General features: G+C 41.3%; 1 protein-coding gene across 1 annotated transcript in view; it reads left to right on the top strand.

The window, feature by feature from the left end:
• RIOK1 (RIO kinase 1) overlaps positions 1-13,116 on the top strand; it is a 69,747-nt gene extending 56,631 nt beyond the window's left edge. Inside the window, exons 14-17 of the mRNA XM_073631014.1 lie at positions 1,081-1,200; positions 7,115-7,168; positions 8,080-8,220; positions 12,494-13,116. Coding sequence (XP_073487115.1) covers positions 1,081-1,200; positions 7,115-7,168; positions 8,080-8,220; positions 12,494-12,604 — 426 coding nt within the window. The 3' untranslated portion in view covers positions 12,605-13,116. The remainder of the gene's footprint in view (positions 1-1,080; positions 1,201-7,114; positions 7,169-8,079; positions 8,221-12,493) is intronic.
• The last annotated feature ends 8,583 nt before the right edge of the window (positions 13,117-21,699 follow it).

The following is a 21,699-nucleotide window of genomic DNA, read 5'->3' on the forward strand; positions in this document are numbered from 1 at the left end:
ATTGACCTTTTCTAATGAGAAATTGGTACAGATAGCTTCTGACAGAAGGCTAAGTATTGTACAAGAGTTGTCAGAGGAGATTTGGCTGCAAGTTTTAAGTACCTACATACCCACAGTTATTTCATATGACAGGATGATTCCGCTGCGATATCTGCATCAAACACATTATGCTCTGTTGTTTAAAATGAAGAAAGGTGATCACAAGTGCCATATGTCTAAAGGGACCTTTCTTCATATGGTGTGGGGCTATTACAAGGACTCAAGTGACCAAATTTATGGAAGATAACTTTGGCTTCCCCAACATCTGTAATCCTTTGTTATGCCTGTTAGAGCTCATTGAAAATGAGGAGGTTAATAATGCCACAAAGAAATGTATTGGACTACTTTTCTTTTATGTGAGGAAATTGATTGCTAGAAGATGGATACATACTGATCACCTTACTGTAGGGCCATGAAAAATGATGATTAATGCAAATATCCCCTTTTACAGAATGACTTGCCAAGCATGGAGGTTTCCTAATAAGTTTACTAAAAGCATCTGGTTTTAATGGGAAGATTCCCCTGCAGTCCTGGAGGATGGGTACCCTTATGTGTGCTTAGCTCTTGGGACTGGTGGTTTAGAAGCGCTGGCCACCACTGGGACCCTGTTGGGTTGACAGTCTGTAAAGATAGTGAAGAGGAATGGATGCCGCCTTTTTCTTCTTTTTTTTTTTTTATTTAATTGCTCTGATTTAGAAAAAAAAACCATTACAGAACTCTTTTCTGTTAGTGTGTTAAGGTGTTTCTCTCTGTATGAAAAAAACAAAAAAGGCATTGCTGGATGTTAATTTTGCAGGACAGTAATTTTTGTTTGAAATTGGATACAATTTTCAAAAATGTAATGAATATTTTCATGCTATAGTCTTTCATGCCTGTGTCTAGATAAACTGTGTGTCTTCCACGTATGACAAGTGATGGATGTAATATTTTTTGGATTCTGGCAATAAAATTTCTTAATCAAAACCTAGATTGCTAAATGAATCACAGTATCTGTGAACTTGGATCTCCTACACATTTTATCACCGCTCTTTTTATTTGTAGGTGTTTAAGAAGGCATATATTCCCCGAACTCTGAATGAGGTGAAAAACTATGAAAGGGATGTTGAAGTAATGCAGAAGTTAAAAGAAGAGGACCTTTCAATGAACACCCAACATGATAATGTGAGTAACTTACCCTAGTGTACAGTATCTGATTGTATTGATCTGCAGATTTGTAGGTAGCGGTGATATAATAACATTATAATGCTTTTTATTTAGGTTTTCTTTTATAGCAATAATTGTAAGTGAGATACATTACATTTTAAGTGAGCCTTGATGGGCAAAGCAACAGGTTAACTTAAATACCAGTCCACCAAGCTGCCTATGCTTTCCTAACCTTCGCTTCCCTACTGCTCTATCCAGTCTTTGGAGAAAAGAGAAAAAGCCATATGTAAGCTCTAAGTCACCATAGTTGGGCTTGCACAGGCTAAGGACTTTCTCCACCCCTTACTGAGTGCCCAAGTCTGATGATTGCCTGCTTAACCACCTAGTGCTACATTCTGGTAGGAAGGCTACGTGCAATATGTTCCCCATACCCAGAAATACTTTGTATTTACCATTCGTCAAGGCATCAAAACAAGATGATGGAAATGAAGATCGTCAGTATATGCAGGGAATAAGGCCAGCATTTACCTCCCTGGTATACAAAGTGCAGCCCCTTTTGGACTTAATATGTGGCGCTCAGGTTCTTAATCGGGCCATTGTAGGAAAATGTTCTTTAGATTGGGTTCTAGTGGTTAAATACCATTATTACACTTTCCAAGAATCTTCCAGGACAGCTACTTGAGAGATGATTTGCTCCGCCTTCAACAGGAAACACAAACTAGAAACAAATTAAAAAGCCCTTCATCCTCAGTTGTTGTAAGTAAGGAACCTCTACCAATTTACATGGGGGGAATTTCTAGGTAAAAATGAAACGATTTCAAACACCAACACTAAAAACCAAAAACATCTGTGTGGGAATATGGATACTGTCCTGGAAAATTCTCGGATATACCATTATCAGTAAATGTAACCATGGTTTTCCCAAATCCAGGAAAGCTACACAAGTAAACATAACTTTTGAGGGAGTTGACTAATGCCTGTAACACCTTCCTTCCGAAGGACAAGTCTTGGCTGGACAACATTTCCAAGTGGTAGCTCTTCCTGAAAGCATGGCTTGAGGCCCATACTGTAGCATTAGAGATTTATTCCGTGGAAGCACCTGCCCTCTTTCTCCTGATGAAGCCATTAATCTTTAGGGGTGAGCCATAATACTAGCAGGTAGTAACTGGCCATAACTGATGAAGGCTGAGTGTGGACGCCCATGCTTTTAAGTGGCCGGGAGGAAGTGCACACCCGGTTCCGGAACTGAGCTGGTGTCCTCTTGGTCTTCCTTAGCCTACCATACAGGGAACCTACCCAGAGGCACTATACTGCCAGAAAAATGTAAGCAGTAACCCAGCAGGAGGGCCGATGATCATCAGCACCACTACTGCATCAGAAGGAACAGGCCAAAAGAGCATAGAATAGAAAAACACGTATTGGAGATTCTGTAGGGGTGCACAACCACAAATAATTGAAAAAAATGTAAGGATCCCCCCAAGGGTTTTTTCTTTAGCAGCTAGGTATTCTAATCCAGAAAGTTTATATCGTATATAATATTGTAAAATCTTTATTGGACAAAATTAGTACAAGAATGGTAATAGGATTTAAAATATGAGTTCTGGCTAAAGGTGTATACAATCATATTCCATTACAGCTGTCAATTATTACACAGTACAACTATCAATTGACAGTAAATTACAAGTATATCCACACGAACACCCAATGCGTTTTCAACTTATTTGGTCATAGTCTTCTTCAGGGGATTTTTTGGCTCTAAAAAGATATATCAAAACATCCATATGTTCAATACTTCATATTCTGTGAGCATTTGTGCATGTGATATATTAGTAAATTGATAATTACCGCTCAGGAAATGGAACTCTACCCTATAGTTACAAATTGTTTAAACGGATCCCAGTGTTCCAAAAATCTCCACGCCGTTCCCACCTCCTCAAGATGAAGCCCAGGCCCAGAAGGCTTGCCAAAAAAGCAACTGGCTGCTGGAGTTGCCTTCATCAGTCAAGCAGCAAGGGCCCAGCACATGTCTTCAGGGAAAAAACCCTTAAGTCAGAGGCGTAACTAGAAACTTCAGGGCCCCGGTGCAAGAAATCATGAAGAGGTCCCCCCATCAGTGGCAGCGGTGGTGTTGAGGGGGGGTGGCAGCGGTGGTGTTGAGGGGGGATGGCAGCAGTAGTGTTGAGGGGGGATGGCAGCGGTAGTGTTGAGGGGGGATGGCAGCGGTAGAGTTGAGGGGGGATGGCAGCGGTAGTGTTGAGGGGGGATGGCAGCGGTAGTGTTGAGGGGAAGGGATCAATAAGTGGTGGAGGCTGGGATCGATTGCACTGCAATTTGTCACTTACTTAGGTCAAGCAATCGATTCCTGCTCAGAATTCTGTCACACGGTGCCTGCAGCCCAGGGATGCCTTTACCTCATGGGGACTCTTGGCAGTTGCAGAGGAGAGAACTTCTCCCCCTTTACTCAATTGGTGTCAGCTGACTTTCTTTTTCAGTGACTGCCCTGCCTTCCTACATTCTCTCTGGTTAGACGGAGTGGTCCACATTCAGTCTCAGCTCTGTCGTCTTTCCCCTCAGCGCTGTCAGCGGGCGAAATCCCCCTCAGCGGCGGAGCGAACTGGCAGACGGTCTGGGGGGCCCGTCTGCCAGTTCGCTCCGCCGCTGAGGGGGATTTCGCCCGCTGACAGCGCTGAGGGCAGACTGACGGGCGGGGGGCCCGCGGCCCCCCTGAAGTGTCAGAACTGCAGGGCCCAGTCGCAAGTGCAACTGCTGCGACCCTGATAATTCTGCCACTGCCTTGGGTAAGCGACTTGACCAGAAACACAGGCACACCAGAACTTAGTCACTTGAGGGGGGCCTGACCGCTACAATTATCAGAGCTAGGGGAAACAAAACAACTGAGAATGAAGGGAAAGGAGGGGTTTTTAATGTTTCTGGTTTGTGTTTTCTGTTGAAGATGGAGCCAATCCTCACATAGCTGTCCTGGAAGGTGATTTGGGAAATACTTGTTTTTTTCACACCATCCTATTTGTTTCTGTGCTGTCCATCTTTCCCTCTTTAATGTTTTTTTTTCTTCTGTCCTCTAAATGGCTTTAGCTGAATATCAAATGTGGCACAAGTAATATATAAAGGAACTTTTTAATACCAGTGATCTCTAGCAGTCTCTTGTAATGTGTCCTCCAGTTTATGAATGTCTCTTGGAGCATTTCCACAGTCCCAAACAGCTGTCTGAAATCTGACAGTTTTCTGTAGCAATATATCTGGAAAATATTATGCGCAGCCCTTTGGTCGTGCCAGGGACCACATTTGAGGTCCCCTATGTCAAGAAGGCTGACCACCACTGACTGGTTTAACCCTATCACTTCTAAAACCTTTCTTTATTAAATTGATAACCATCTTCAAAGAAAATGTAAACAACCACCAGGCTGCTGAAATAACCAGGAATCTGTTTACATGTCAGTGATTTTTTCCTTATGTCGGTGGCAAAAAAAGGGTTCAGCATACCAGTTGGTTTGCCTTGAATGGGCAAAACACAGGTTTACCTTAATATACTGGTAGTAAAGATAAGTGAAGCTGTTCTTATGAATTAAATCCCTTTGCGCCCAGGGGTCATTAAAGCCTAGTTACCTAGACAAAACATAGCAATCAGTATGAATCGATTAAATTGACAAATGTATACATCTTTTATATTAGTGTATTATGTTTATTAATACTTAATAGTATTTGGCAATTATAGAATTAAACAGATGCACACTGCCATCTTCAGGCTTCAGTCTCATCCGCATGCTGAAAGGTTCTTTTGGGAATTAAATCACTATCATAGCTGACATAGTGATCACATGATCAGAAACCTCAGGACCAAAGCTGTCAGTGACAGCCCGATTTGACAGCTAGCAACCACACAGTGTTGGCTGGTAAGTGTCAAAGGGGGAACATAAATTCATTTTTCCTCAAAATGGGACATCATGCAGGGGAACAATAAGTATAATGGGAACTTTAGGCTAGTACTGTTCTGAGATTGTGTGGTGCTGATTGCGTTGCTGTCTCTGCTTAAGTGCTTGAAGCTCACAATGACTACCCATTAGTAGGAAAGAGAATATTTTAAATGAAGCCTTTTATGTTTGAGTTTTGCAAATGTCTGAAGTTATTATAACTGTGCAGGTTTACTTAACCACTTCAGCCCTGGAAGGTTTTACCCCCTTAATGACAGACCATTTTTTTTGCAATATGGCACTGCGTTACTTTAACTGACAATTGCGCAGTCGTGCGATGTTGTACCCAAAAAACTTTTTTTTTTTTTTTTTTTTTGCCACAAATAGAGCTTTCTTTTGGTGGTATTTGATCACCTCTGCGGTTTTTATTTTTTGCGCTATACACAAAAAAAAGAACGATGATTTAAAAAAGAAAAAAACTATTTTTTACTTTCTGCTATAAAACACACCCAATAAAAATATTTTAAAAATCAAATTTCTTCATCAATTTAGGCCAATATGTATTCTGCTACATATTTTTGGTTAAAAAAAATCCCAATAAGTGTATATTGATTGGTTTGTGCAGAAGTTATCACGTCTACAAACTATGGGATATTTTTATGGCATTTTTATTTATTTTTTTTACTAGTAATGGCGGCGATCAGCGTTTTTTTTTAGCAGGATTGCGTTATTGCGGCGGACAAATCGGAATAACCTGACACTTTTGACACTTTTTTTTTTTTGGGAACCAGTGGCATTCTTGCAGTGATCAGTGCTAAGAATATGCACTGTTACTGTACTAATGACACTGGCAGGGAAGGGGTTAACATCAGGGGGGATCAAAGGGTTAAGTGTGTCCCTAGTTGGTGCTTGCTAATTGTATGGGGTATGGTCTGACTGGATGAAGACAGAGATCTGTTTTCCTGCTTAGCAGGAACACAAGATCTCCCTCTTCCCTGTCAGATCGCCATTCTGCCTCTCTGGGGAGTGATCACCGGACCTGCTGATTGGCTTCCCCTCTATCCAATCAGCGCACTCCCCCAGTGTCTATTGCACAAAATGACGTACAGGTATGACGTTTCACGCAATAGAGCCGACCTACCACAGTTTATCTGTGGTAGGCGGTCGGAGAGTGGTTAAAAAGGGTATAGAATTCTGCCTTATTCAGCTTTATCTACTTAGTCCAAGCCTAAGGCTTTACTCGTCAGGAGGTTAGAAAACCTGTGCTTTGTTCATGCAGGATATTGCAACAGGCTCGCTTAAAGGCCTCATTTTCACTATGTGCAGACGTGAGTTTTTCTGCACCACCTCACTGGTATCATGTGTGTATTTTTTTCTGCACAGAAATCTGCATCATGTGAAGTTTTCTGCACAGAAGAAAACTCCAGTGACAGCAGTGTTATGGTGTGAACAGGGCACAGAAAATTACTGTTTTCTTTGTGTCCTTACAGAGATCTATGTTAGAAATATGCACATCTCTGCACATGGTGTGAAAAAGTCCAAAATAAGCGAGTCAAGTTGAATCTGCACGTTTTTTTTTTTGTTTTTTGTTTGTTTTTGTTTTTTTTTTAAATGTACGGAAGGTGTGAATGAGGCCTAATGGTGGCCTCACCAGCAGCACACTCTTTAATCTCCCCCACTGCTTCTTCTGGCCACCAGGGGGGGTAAGTGGAAGCCCTGCGTAAACTCCAGCTCATAATTTAGATCCTACACAGGACTGAGGACTCTACCCTTGCAGTGCTGTTTGGCTGGTCTGTTTGTGGTGTTACTTTTTTTCTGTTTGCTTTCCTCACTGCTGCATAATAGGATATCTGCAATCCTTCTCACAAAGTCATTAGACTAAAATGTTATCCACACAATTGGTGATCCTGATCAGTTGATTGGTTATTGGCAAAGGTGAGGTTTCTTTTACCAAGAAGCATGTGTATATGAATAAGCAGTTCTATTTTTTTATTTCTTTGTAGATTCTCTATCAGACCGTCACTGGCCTAAAGAAGGACTTGTCGGGTGCTGAAATGGTAAAAAAAAGTGCTTATATGAATAGATTTTGTTGCACGATTGTCAGTAAAGTCTGCCACACACAAGCAGATCACTTAAACCCCTTTAGTTTGACTACTGATTGATTTTTTTTTGTATGTCGTTGCATTCCTCTTTGTTCCTTGTGAACTAGAGTGAAGCTCTATAAATAATGTTTATTTTATTATTAGTTTGAGTGTGTGTTGTACCTCTTATGTTTATCTTTATGTTCATGGGCTATTAAGCTAATTGTGAAATGCAATGCTGTTCATTGGACCTACTCAGCCATTAGCTTAATTTATATTAGGCCCCTATCACACTGGGGCGGCGTTGGCGGTAAAGCGCCGCCATTTTTCGCTGCGCTTTACCGCAGTTTTAGCGGCGGTATTCGGCCGCTAGTGGGGCGCTTTTACCCCCCGCTAGCGGCCGAGATAGGGTTAAAAACCACCGCAAAGTGCCTCTGCAGAGGCGCTTTGCCAGTGGTATAGCCGCGGTGCCCCATTGATTTCAATGGGCAGGAGCGGTATACACACCGCTCCAAAGATGTTGTTAGCAGGACTTTTTTTCCCGTCCTGCTAGCGCACCGCTCCAGTGTGAAAGCCCTCGGGGCACTTTCAGGGCGCTTTGCAGGCACTACAGCGCTAAAAATAGTGTGAAAGGGGTCTTACATTTGATCTCGTCGCTTGTTAAAACACTGTGTCATATACTCTTTTATAATCTGTGATTCCTGTGTTGTATAAAGCGGATATTTTCAGTAATTAAAAAAAAGCAGACAAGACCTTAATTTGCTGATTAAAAAAAGCTGTTATCTTGGAAAAAAATTCTATAAAATGAGAAACAAAATCGTAGCTCAGTGCTGATGAACATAGGCTGCATGCAGAACATTTGTAAGGTCCTCATTTTGTGTGTGCAGATACCAGCTCTGCTGCAGAGCACTGATCATGGGCAGCAGGATGACTCTGATTCAGATGGTCACAGTGGAGATGAGTCCATTTCAGACTCTGAAGAAATTCACCGGAAAGATCAGACGCCTAACCTAGAAACGGATAAAAAAGTGAGTGGCTGAGTTCATTGTTGTTCTTATGAGACAGCTTATCAAACAGATCATATTCAAAAATATCTTGTGTCTGCCATTATTGGAGTCCAGAAATTGCATCAGTGCTCTCAGTCCTAATGTTCTGCCTCACTCAGATTACTCAAATTATCTTTGTGATCTACAAACTCAAAATATGTATAACAAAATATATCAGTTAAAGATTCAACTGCTTCAAATCACCCACAAAAAAGATACATTTTTTTAATTTACTAAAATTTTCCATCAGCCATTGTTGTCTCTTTTCAATTAAAGATATTGATTGTTGATAGATCCGCCCATGTAGTACAATTAATTTCTTAAGTCTTTAAAAACGTGTACAGCATATAGAGGTCATCCCGGACCATGTTAAAACTACAATTCTTCATCAAAAACAATTGTTGTCATTGTGTATAGCCAGCACAAAGGTATTTGATGACTGAGATTAAGGCCGGCCATAGACGGAGCAAATTTTTTTCCTGCAGCCACAAGTCAAGGCACAAAAAATTTGGCCCCATCAACACAGACCCTGCTGACAAGGGGAATCCCTCCTGCTGAGCCATTGTATTCTCCCGGCGGGGAAGCCAGTGACTATTACTAGCAGCTATAGTAGCCGCTTGCGATAATCAGAAGTAAAATCTGGCATTCTGGTTGTACCCATGTTGATCAATCAACTTCATATATTCAGCCTGCCCTTACACGGTTCGAATCTCAGCTGGTCCCTGCTGAAGCGGCCCGAAATTCGATCCGTCTGTGTCTGGCCTTACTGTCAGACCACCAGGTGAAAACAGAGAAAAAAGCCTAAAAAGAAAACTAATGCAGCCACAACTGATTGATAAGCTGCAATTTATTAACTTTTGTTTAATTTGAAGCAGTATTTAACCCAAAACCAAAAAGGTATGTAATATAAGGGTCCACAGGATTGGTTGTGTATTAAACAGATTGCTTAAAATAGTATCCTGGGATATACCTAACTAACCATGAAAATGCTCCCAACACCTCTAATTGCTAACCTGTGGAAGAAAGGTTTACCCGCCTCTTTTCAGGCTGCTCTGGTGCAGTCACATGATTGGCTGCCCATCTCAGCTAGCATCGGCTTCAGGGGGGGAGAGGAAGGAGCACCGACAACAGACGGGCAGTAGTAAGCCTGTGGATGACATCTTCTCTCAGGCATTCCAACAGTTGTCAAACTTTCTCTCCTGCAGTCGGTGTTGGCTGACAGGGGAGTTCACGTTACCAGACTGGATCGTCCTAAAAATAGGTAGTTATACACCTATTTTTCACAGGTTAGTTAATATAGGTGTTAGGAGGGGCGGAGGGGGCAGATTTAAGATTAGTTAGATATATCTTGGAAGTTCTACTTTAAATAGGCCCTCACATTACATACAGTATTTGGCAAGTTTACAAGAGATTGCACAATGAGAAAAATGTTTGATCGTCTTATATATGCAGTTTATAAGTGGTGTTATAGCAAGGAAGTCAGTTTTGATCATCTTCTCTCTCCAGGCCTGGTTAAGGATAAATGGCAAAACAAAGGTTTGTGCTGTTAATGCAGTTTAGTGGAGGTGAAAGAGTAGAAACGCAAAAAAGGGGCAAGTGATTTAGAGATAAAAACAAATTGTGCCTGTGCTGCAGACATAGTACTGTATAAAGTAAAATTATTTTTTTTCAGTATTTTTGGATAACTACTTGCCGACCGCAACACGTGTATATATACGTTGCGGTTTGCAAGTGGTTTATCAGGATTGAGGCTGAAGATATCAGCCATAATCCCAGTATTGTTTTTTTTTCAGCTGGCGCCTTGCTTTCTCTTGAAAGTGTTCTGAGCTGCTTATGAGCCGCTGGAATGCTTTTAGAAGCGGCGGTAGGGGATGTTCCCCACCCTTTCCCGCCGCTTATCGTTTCAGCCGGCTCGCCCGAGAAACGATCCGATGGTGGCGCTGGTTGGTCACAGAAGCGATAAAAGACTAGATTGTCTTTGATGGCCTTTATAGCCTTGGAGGACTGGAGCAACATCATGTCACTTCCGATCCAGGGTGGAAGTAAACCATTTTTTTTTTTAAAGCAAAAGTTCCAATATTACTATTTAATTATTTTATCTTTTTGTTTTTAAAGGAGAGATTTCGTGTCTCTTTGAACCCATATCTCTCCACAAAGAGGACCTGTCATTTCTATTACAAGGAATGTTTACATTCCTTGTAATAGGAATAAAAGTGATCCAAATAAAAAATAAAGGGGTAATGTATTGAGAGAAAATTATATATGTGTGTGTGTGTGTATATACATATGTATATGTATATAATATTTTTTTTTTAGCACCCTTATCCCTTCTCGCTCGCATGAAGAAGCAAGTCACGCACTCATTTGTAAACGGTGTTCGCACCACATATGTGAGGTATCGCCACCAATGTTCTAGGGCTGGGGGAAAAATCAATTTAAATCTTGAATCGAGTTGAGAGGTCAAATTGATTTTTATTTTTAGATTTTTTTTTTTTTTTTCACTGCGCCGGTCCTGAGGCGCTGCGGGCATGAGTTTTCAGGTGAGGCCACGGCTTCGCCTAGTCCATGGCTTCGGCCGGACGCCGCGGACTAGGCCAAAGCCGCGGCCTCGCCTAAAAACTCATGCCCGCAGCGCCTCAGGACCGGCGCTGACACCGCGCCGGTCCTGAGGAGCTGCGGGCAAGGAGTTTTTAGGTGAGGCCGTGGCTTCGGCCTAGTCCGCGGGGCCGGACGCTGCAGACTAGGCCGAAGCCGCGGCCTCGCCTAAAAGCTCATGCCCGCAGCGCCTCAGGACCGGCGCAGTTTCCAAAGAATAAAAAAAAATTTGAATCGTGAATCGAGTTTTTTTTAAGAGAATCGAAGATTTTTTTTTTTTTTTAAGAAAATCTCCCAGTTTGATCCAGAGCAATAATTCTAGCATTAGACCTCCTCTGTAACTCTAAACAGGTAACCTGCAAGGCATTTAAAACGTCTATGGAGATTTTCAATTACCTTAGTTTGTCGCCATACCGCAAGCTTGCGCAAATTTAAGGCGTGACTTGTTGGGTATCTATTTACCCAGCGTAACATCATCTTTCATATTATACAAAAAATTTGGGGTACAAATTGTGTTTTTTTTTTGTTTTTTTTTTTATTTATTCTTTAAAAAATATTTTTTCTCAAAAAATTGCGTTTGAAAACCCGCTGTGTATATACTGTGTGACATAAAAAATTGCAACAATTGCCATTTTATTCCATAGGGTCGCTGTTAAAAAAAAATTTCTAGCAAAAAATACAGATTTAAACTTGTAAACAAACAGTGCCAAAAAAAGGCCCGGTCTTCAAGTGGATAGTTTTGGAAGACAATACATTCATTACCACTTTGAATTGTATGTATGATCTGCAAATTGTAATTTATATGTTATATTATTGTGAAAACAAGATGTATTGTATTTAATAAAAACTCACAAATGTAAATTGACACGTATTTAGAGTTTGGAACTGTTCCAGACTTTTTAAAAAAAATGTATTAATTCATTAATTATTTTATTTATTTTTTAACATTCTTGTTTGTCTTTTGAAAAGTAAATAAAGAATGTAGGCAAATCAATACAACCAAACAATCAGTGGACCATTCCAGAGCGAATATAAAGATATCCAGTGGCACTAAATCTCTTGGAAGAATCACCCACTCGGATCCAAGCAACATAACACCCATTGACATGCTAGCCAAACCACATCCTGTCCAAACCATTTTTTAACACAAACAGGACAATCTACAGCCACCATAAAGAGAGAGGAAAGAAAAGGGAGGTTGAAAGGGAATCTCATTCCCCCACAGCCAGAGCCCCACAATATTCCTGTGAGCAAGTGAACAGCGTCCAGTGAAACCATTTTTGTAGAACTTTTTCTTCCTTGCCCTGTAAAGATGCAGACAGGCTTTCCATAGAAAGAATGAATATCTGTTATCCTCGCAAACCAGGGCAGGAGCATGGTGGGAGACTCTGGTTTCCAGAGTGCTGGAATACACGCCTGAGCGGCATTCAACAAATGTATCAACATGGATTGTTAAAACATGTGGTTCCAGTCTTTTTTGCCTGCTGCTTTCTTTAACTGCCAAAACATCCACTTTGTTCCCATTCATATAGTTTTATACTGTCACATTAAGCCTCACCTTTCTTAATCCTGTTTGTTTAAATTCCTACGTGGCTCCCTGTAGCTTGAAAAAGACATGCATGCAACTTGTTATTTTATGCAGTGTCCCTCTTTTCAATAGGAAAAGAAGAAACTGGTGAAAGAAGCACAGAGAGAAAAGAGAAAAAGCAAGGTCCCAAAACACGTGAAGAAAAGAAAAGAGAAGACAGCAAAGACAAAGAAAGGCAAATAATGTACAGCAAGGTCTAAAGAGTACTTGCTGTGTAATTTTTCCATCTTACAGATGAGCTGGCAACATTTACAGTGTGCATGGACACACAATTTATACGATTTCCATAGACATCAGACTTGTACTCTATCTGCAGTTATGATGGATTTCAATCACTACTTTGATGTCTATGGGACAGACAGTGTTTGATTTCTTCATGTCACCTGCTTCAGGAAAAAGCAGACTAAACTGGACAATTTTAACTGATCTTGCTTTGGGACTTGTTTGGATCATTTTCTAGCAGTTAGATCTTTTTTTCATGCCCAAGGCCATTTCTGTCTTTGCACTGCACTATAGACACATAAATATTGACAGGAATTGGAAAAAATTAAACTGACTATATTAACTATTCCCAAGGTAACATAATTACTAGTGTGTAAACTTTAATTGGAGAAACAATTTTGTCATGTTTAACGTAATATACATATGACCATATCTTAATAGAGATATATTAAAGATTTTGAGATCATTTAAAATGATGGTTATATCTTAAGGAAAATATTATGTGTAATGACCAGAAACAATCCATTTAAATACATATGTAGTGCAAATAAAATGAGCTAACATATAAAAAGGTTTGCGGACCCCCTATAGCTAAAAAAAAAAAAAAAAAAACTAAACTTGCTTGTATGAGCTACTGCCTAAACTCATGATAGTTCCTAACAGGGTGCCCCTAATGGGTTCTCAATAATAAACAAGCAGCTTTTGTAACCTTTTCATCTTCAGTCAGCTTTTTCACCCTGCAGCAGGCTGTCACAGAGAGACTAAGAGAGCCTCAGTCAGCTTACATATATAAAGGCCTATGGACGTCTGATGCTAATATTGAGGTTTGGCTACCAGGTAAGATGTGAACTTAGGAATCCCACCAAAAGCTCTACAAAGACTCCAGGCTCCAAAACCAAGATTCTAAGAAAACAGTTTTCCTCAATATTGGTCATAAACTTTGGAGCCCCATACTATAATGTGTAGTTGGGAAACTTAGGTGACATGTGTACATCATCCACAATCCTGTCAGACAGTGCCTCACTATATACAAAGTTCATGTCCCCTTTACATGCGACACAGGGTGTAGACTCTCCTACAAATCGCCTTTTCCTCCAATTAAGTTTAGGAAAAAAGTTAAGGCCACAATTAAGTGTTTATTTTAGCTCTAAGGCACTGAAACACCTGTCTGAGCTCCTCCTTATAATTTACTTGTAAAGAGTTTATTTTACAAATAAGCTCATTACAACTGAAATGCGTAAGGTGGAGGAGCCCAGCAGTGATAATGTATTGTATTAGTGCTCACATGCACTAACTCTTTAAATTTTCATGCAGTGTCCAGAACCTTACAGCTTTGAAGGATCAAGGAGCCAGGTATGTGTACACAATATCAAATAGTAAACTGAGTGCAGCACTATAACAACTATCTACCTAACATTCCTAATACGTATATGCACACATGCATTGATAAATTCTTAGTGCCTTACTGTGATTAAAATTGCTCAACCAATCAAAAAGTGCTAGTGCACAGTAAACAAATATTCAGGTACTTCAACTCTATACATAAAGTGCTACCAACCTAGGTATATATAAAATGTTATCCATGTCCAGGAACAGCATTTCGGGGCGCCTCATTAACCACTTCAATACCAGACACTTTCACCCCTTCCTGCCCAGACCAATTTTTAGTTTTCAGAGCTGTCACACTTTGAATGCCAGTTAAAATGGGGGAAAAGAAATTGCGCTCGGTGTTCAATATGAATATGAGAACTAATGATAAAAAACCGTGAAGGAAATCCTGCAGCTAAAACACAATAACCCAAATACAGGGGCATGCAAACTAAACAATATAAAAAACAGTGTAGCGCTGGATTATGAGAAAAAGCGCATATATTGATATATGCGAATATACTAAAACCCGTAAATTTAAGAAGGCTATATGTCACTATTCTAAAGTGATCAAACACACATGTGTGACTCTAAAAAGTGTTCAAATAAACCTATATAGGTATATGAACAGTGAATAATATGAACAAATACGTGTATATGATGTGGATATATTACGTGAACTAGATATCAACGTAAACAACAAAGATCAATACCGTTATGATTGGCAATATGTGATTAGGAAAATATGTCAACCACTTGATGTTGATTATTCCAAAAAAAACTTTTTAGTGCTTAACAATATTATAATTATTAGTTAATCATATGATAAAAACAAAAGACAAAAATACCCAAAAATAGTGAAAAATATATGAATAAAGGAGTGGGAAAGTTAGAACCACCCAAAAAGTTCATATACTACAAAATAAGTGTAGAGTCCCAAACTTGATGAAATTCCAGCATATAATTTCAATTCAGTGTTCCACTGCAACTGTAGCCCATCACCAAGAGAATAAGGCTGGAGGCTTACCAGACAGCCTGCGACCACCCTTATTCAGGGGGGTCTAAACAGGCTCAGTAGAGATGTATGGGTCCAGTAGATCTCACCTAGAAGGGCTCCACAGGAAGATATTGCTTGTGGTCACCGGATACTTTCCAGAGGTGTTCCTCGCTTGGCAAATCGAGGGGTTCCAGGCAAAGTACAGCAGTATTGTCAGCAGGTGCCCCAGAAAGAAAAAAAGGACTCCGATAGTGCAGACCAATCTTACTGCTTTATTTAAAAGGATGCCATCAAATATATATAAAAACAAAACTTCTGGCAGGGGATGGTAACAAAAACAAACTCCACCGCCGTTTAAAATCAAATCGCGCATGCGCGACACGAGCTCACGTTGTGACCCTACGGCCGTTTCGTCACAACTGACGTCATCAGGGGTACATTACAGGGGTTTTTATATTGTTTGAATGCCAGTTACCTTAGTCATGCAACACAGTACCCAAATAAAATTTTTATAATTTTTTGAGACATGTAGAGCTTTCTTTTCGTGCCATTTAATCACCACTGGTGTCATGTACCTGGTCCTGAAGCCAAAATGCTGAGAGGGCTCACCTTGCGGCTGAGTGCTTGGTTTTCCTGAAGGTGGTAATAGGAAGCACAAAGAAGCAGGCATGCCAGCTGTGCCCCATATGAGGGTTGGTGGTATGAAGATCACTTTGTAGGTGGACACCAGAGGAGGTGAGCACTAGGACCCAGGAGCACTGATAATGGTGCAAGCGTCACACGGCTGGAAGCAGGTTGTAACAGTAAGTGCAGCAGGCAGGATCAACAGGTAAGTACTGAAGGTAGGTACAGCAGATGGGCACCAAGGCGGATCAAAGCAGACAAGGCACAGCATAAGGTCAGTAAGCCAGTGGTCAGCAGATCAGATAGCAGAGTCGTGGTTAGGCAAGCCAGTGTCATACATAGGACAGAAGACGAGAGAAGATCCGTGAACAATCCGAGGTTAGAGCTGGGAGCTAGACAAGAGGAGTCCAAGAGCAAGCCGGATTGATAACAAGTGATCAGAAGCAGCAGCAAACACAGGAACAGGAAGCTGAAGACCAGTCAGCAATGTCCATGTGCCACAGTCATCCTTTTAAAGGCATGAGGGTGCCGGGATCTGACAACCATTGCTCACGCCAGCACATGCATCTTCGCCATGATGACCGTGCGTTCACAATACGTGTACACGTATTCATGCGGGCATGGCCATATTGAGAATTGGCTAATGTGCCAGGTCTGTGAGTGACTATACTCTGGCTAGTTCCCTGACAACTGGGTTTTTAAGAGGTTTTTTTTTGGTGCTGGCGATTTGGCTGCTCGTCGTGCTTCTCACTGACAGAAGTGACTACACCATCATTCCTGTCAGAATAAGCAGCAGCCACCTGCTGCAGGAGAGCAGATTCTGCTTCCTCCTCCCTCCAGGCTGCAGGGGCCAGATCAGAGCCAGTTCTGAGACTGAAAACTTGCCTCGTCATAGTGCAGTGCTGCTGTGGAGTGAGGACAGAATGCCCTTGTCATGTGGGAGGCAGTAAACACACGTCAACTTCCTGTCTTTACTGACCCCCACCCTCCCAAACCGCAAGTGTAAACAAGGCCTTAGGAGCTCCTTCACGATGGCGGGCAGGAAGGCAGTAAAAGCATGCAGTTGAGTTGCGTTTTTACTGACCACCCACTTGAAAAGAGAGTTGTAGCTGCTCAGGGCTGTACAAATGCCATGACCTGATGCTTTGCTTCATGGCCATGGCAAAAAATAAAGGGAATTGGGGGCACACTGCAACTGCATGCAATGCAGACAACTGCAGCGCATTAGGTTTAACTGCTTCCCACACAGCCACTGGACATATGCAGCCGGGTGAGACAAGCGGAGCTCTGGGAGGACATGCTTATAAGTCATCTCAGAACTGTGCTTTGTGCATGCCCGTGAGGGAGCACAGTGGCACATTCCAGTGATAGATGTGTACATTGATGGGGCAGATGAGCAGGGGGGTTACAGTGGTGGGGCAGATGTGCAGGAGGTACAGTGGTGGTAGGAATGAGAAGGGGGTTCAACGGTGGGACAGAAAGGCAGGGAGAGTACAGTGATGGGGCATATGAGCAAGGGGTTACAGTGGTGGGACAGATGAGCAGGGGGTGTCACTGTTGGGCCAGATGAGAAGGGGGTTAGAGTGGTGGGAAAGATGAGCAGGGGGGGTTCAGTGTTGGGGCAGATGAGGTACAGCGGTGGGACAGGAGATCGGGGGTTACAGTGGTGGGGCAGATGAGCAGGATGGGACAGAAGAGCAGGGGGTTACAGTGGTGGGTCAGATGTGCAGGGGGTTACAGTGGTGGGGCAGATGTGCAGTGGGTTACGGTGATGGGGCAGATGTGCAGGGGGTTACAGTGGGTTACGGTGGTGGAAGAGATTTGCAGGGGGGACAGTGATCTGAGGTGTGAAGGTGCCTGAATTGGGGCTGATCTGAGGCGTGAGAGTGCAGGATGTTAATTTCTTACTAATACTCAAGTAGTTTACAACATTTACTTTATAAAAAATCCTTTTCGTGATTGAGAGTGTGAAGTAGACATTTTTTTGTTATAAAATCGGCACGCTCAGTTTCTTTGAAAACATTTTTTCGGCACACTGTGCTCAAAAGGTTGCCTACCCCTGTGATAGAGCAACATAAAGTGGCACATAATTGTGAAGTTGGAGGAAAAAGATAGATGGTTTTCAACATTTTTTAGTGTGGCGTGCATTTGTATTCAGCCCCCCTGAGTCAATACTTTGTAGAACCACCTTTCACTGCAATTACAGCTAAAAGTCTTTTTGGGTATGTCTCTACCAGCTTTGCATATCTAGAGAGTGACATTTTTGCCCATTCTTCTTTGCAAAATATATCAAGCTCTGTCAGATTGGATAGAGAGTGTCTGTAAACAGCAATTTTCAAGTCTTGCCACAGATTCTCAATTGGATTTAGGTCCTGACTTTGACTAGGCCATTCTAACACATGAATATGCTTTGATCTAAACCATTCCATTGTAGCTCTGGCTGTATGTTTATGGTTGTTGTCCTGCTGGAAGGTGAACCTCCGCCTCAGTCTCAAGTCTTTTGCAGACTCTAAAGCCCCGTATACATGATTGGACTTTCCGACGGGAAATGTTGGATGTGAGCTTGTTGGCGGAAAGTCCAACCGTGTGTATGCTCCATCGGACAATTGTTGTGGGACTTTCCGCCAACAAATGTTGGCTAGCATGTTCTCAAATTTTGCGGCAACAAATGTTTTTTGTCGGATTGACTGATCGTGTGTACACAAGTCCGTTGGACAAAAGTCCAAAGTACAAACACGCATGCTCAGAAGCAGAAGCGGCCGGTCTTGTACGCTAGCGTTCGTAATGGAGAATTAACATTCGTGACGTGGCAAATTATGAACTCTCCAAATGCAGCGCACAATTCTCTTCTTCTTTAATGCGATAATAATGAAGCTGCTTTGCTGGTGATACTGATGGAGTTATTGCAAACATAGTTTCAAAGGCTTTTTTTTTCTAGTGATATCAAGAATAATATTTGCTTTTTTTTTTTTTGCAAGTTACCACAGCACCATTATCCCGTAGTTTTGAAGATCAAAGATACAACTATGTTCGTGTCCCTTGTTAATTTTACTTTGTTTTTTATAAAATGTAACTGCCTAATTCCAAACTGTCGTTTGAAGTACAACACATAGCCAAGTATTATTCTCCACAATTTTTTTATTGTGCATGAAAAAAATAAAATAAATAAAATTAGACATGCTATCTGCCAATAGAACTTAACCAAAAAGTGCATTCTCTGCATCCAAAAATATAGAAAATATACCAAATCATTATTCTTCATCCCAAAAAATAATGTCAAAGCAATAACTCCAAGACCAAAAATAAATAACACATTCTCTCCTCCAATTCCGCAACATGTCTGGTTGACGAGCGGTCGTTCAGAAACAAACTGAAAAGCGCTAAATGAAAAACGCGAGAAGAAAAGCGCAAATCAACACTCGCCAAACTTCTACTAACATGAAATTGGCAGAAGGAGCATAAAGGGTGGCACTAAAGAGCTGAAAAACCACCTAGTACGTCACTACGTTCGTAATTGTTGGCCAACATTTGTGTGACCATGTGTATGCAAGACAAGTTTGAGCCAACACCCTTCGGACAAAAGTCCATGGTTTTGTTGTCGGAAAGTCCGATCGTGTGTACAGGGCTTTACAGGTTTTCTTCTAAGATTTCCCTGTCATTGGCTCCAGCCATCTTCCCATCAACTCTGACCAGTTTCCCTGTCCCTGCTAAAAAAAAAAAAAGCATCCCCATAACATGATGCTGCCATCACCATTTTTCACAGTGGGGATGGTGTGTTCAGGGTGATGTGCATTGTTAGTTTTCCGCCACACATAGCATTTTGCTTTTAGGCACAAAAGTTCAATTTTGGTCTCATCTGACCAGAGCACCTTCTTCCACATGTTTGCTGTGTCCTCCACATTGCTTCTCGCAAACTGCAAACACGACTTCTTATGGCTTTCTTTCAACAATGGCTTTCTTCTTGCCACTCTTCCATAAAGGCCAGATTTGTGGCGTGCACGACTAATAGTTGTCCTGTGGACAGATTCTCCCACCTGAGCTGTGGATCTCTGCAGCTCCTCAAGAGTTACCATGGGCCTCTTGGCTGTGTCTCTGATGAATGCTCTCCTTGCCCGGCCTGTCAGTTTAGGTGGACGGCCATGCCTTGGTAGGTTTGCAGTTGTGCCATACTCTTTCCATTTTTGGATGATGGATTGAACAGTGCTCCGTGAGATGTTCAAAGCTTGGGATTTTTTTGTTATAACCTAATCCTGCTTTAAACTTCTCCACAACTTTATCCCTGACCTGTCTGGTGTGTTCCTTGGTCTTCATGATGCTGTTTGTTCACTAAGGTTCTCTAACAAACCTCCTGAGGGCTTCAAAGAACAGCTGTATTTTTTACTGAGATTAAATTACACACAGGTGGACTCTTTACTAATTAGGTGACTTGACTGAAGGCAATTGGTTCCACTAGATTTTAGTTAGGAGTAAAGGGGGCTGAATATAAATACATGCCACACTTTTCACATATTTATTTGTAAAAAATGTTGAAAAACATTTATCATTTTCCTTCCACTTCACAATTATGTGCCACTTTGTGTTGTTTTATCACATAAAATTCCAATGAAATACATTTACATTTTTGGTTGTAACGTGACAAAATGTGGAAAATTTCAAATGATATGAATACTTTTTCAAGGCACTGCATATTGTTTCTTTTCTGTAGACAAAGGTAATGTGTAAAATGTTGCTTCTGTTTACTTTTTTTGACTTGCAAATATTCTAATCTGCATGCATACTGACCTCATTTGGCTGGACTTGAATTTAGACCTGCATTGCACATTTTCCAGTGTTTGGCTCTGTGGACAATCAGAGTAATCTTGAACTCAAGCCCCCAAAAAATATTTAAGTATCTCAATGTAGAACTGTTGCAAAAATGTAATATAGTTTATAAAAGCAATAACAAAAAAAATGAGGAACTATGTATATAAAAATGATTAAAATGTTTCTGTTTGCACCTCTGCTCAGGTTTTGAATGAAGTTATACTTTAGAAAACATGATGGATACTATTGTTCTCACTCCAGTATTCACAATGCAATCCACTAAAAAATCTGAATAATTTTCTGTTCCCACACATATTATGAACAAGCAGTGCAAGCTCTTTAACCACTTGCTGCCCCACCACAGTACAGTGGCAGGGCAGCAGCTCCAGTCTCAGCGATGTACCACATAAGTATTGGCACGCCCCCTGATGTGTACAGTGGCACGATCTCGTGACCGTTGTGTTTTTTGGACATAGCAGATCACAGTCCTATAATAGAAGGTCAAAATTGCTTGTGGCTACAGCCATGGCCAAAAGTTTTGAGAATAACACAAATATTAATTTTCACAAAGTCTGCTGCCTCAGTTTTTATGATGGCAATTTGCATACACTCCAGAATGTTATGAAGAGTGATCAGATGAATTTCAATTAATTGCAAAGTCTCTCTTTGTCGTGAAAATAACTTACACCCCCCAAAAAAACATTTCCACTGCATTTGTGAAGAAGGGCACCCAGGAAAATCCAGCAACCCCAGGACCGTCTCCTACAGTTGATTCAGATGCGGGATTGGGGCACCACCAGTGTAGAGCTTGCTCAGGAATGGCAGCAGGTTGGTGTGAGTGCATCTGCACGCACAGTGAGTCGAAAACTATTGGAGGATGGCCTGGTGTCAAGAAGGGCAGAAAATAAGCCACATCTCTCCAGGAAAAACTTCAGGGACAGACTGATATTCTGCAAAAGGTACAAGGATTGGACTGCTGAGGACTGGGGTAAAGTCATTTTCTCTGAATCCCTTTTCCTATTGTTTGAGGCATCTGGAAAAAAACCTTGTCCGGAGAGGAAAAGGTGATCGCTACCATTAATCCTGTGTCATGCCAACAGTAAAGCATCATGTTTGGGCTCACTTACAATTTTGCCTAATAACACAGCCATGAATAAAGAATGGCACAAAAGCATCCTCCGAAAGCAACTTCTCCCAAACATCCAAGAACAGTTTGGTGATGACCATAAGGCAAAAGTTATAACTAAGTGGCTTGGGGAACAAA

This window comes from Aquarana catesbeiana, linkage group LG05 (assembly GCF_042186555.1).
Source record: "Aquarana catesbeiana isolate 2022-GZ linkage group LG05, ASM4218655v1, whole genome shotgun sequence".
Classification (NCBI taxonomy): Eukaryota; Metazoa; Chordata; class Amphibia; order Anura; family Ranidae; genus Aquarana; species Aquarana catesbeiana.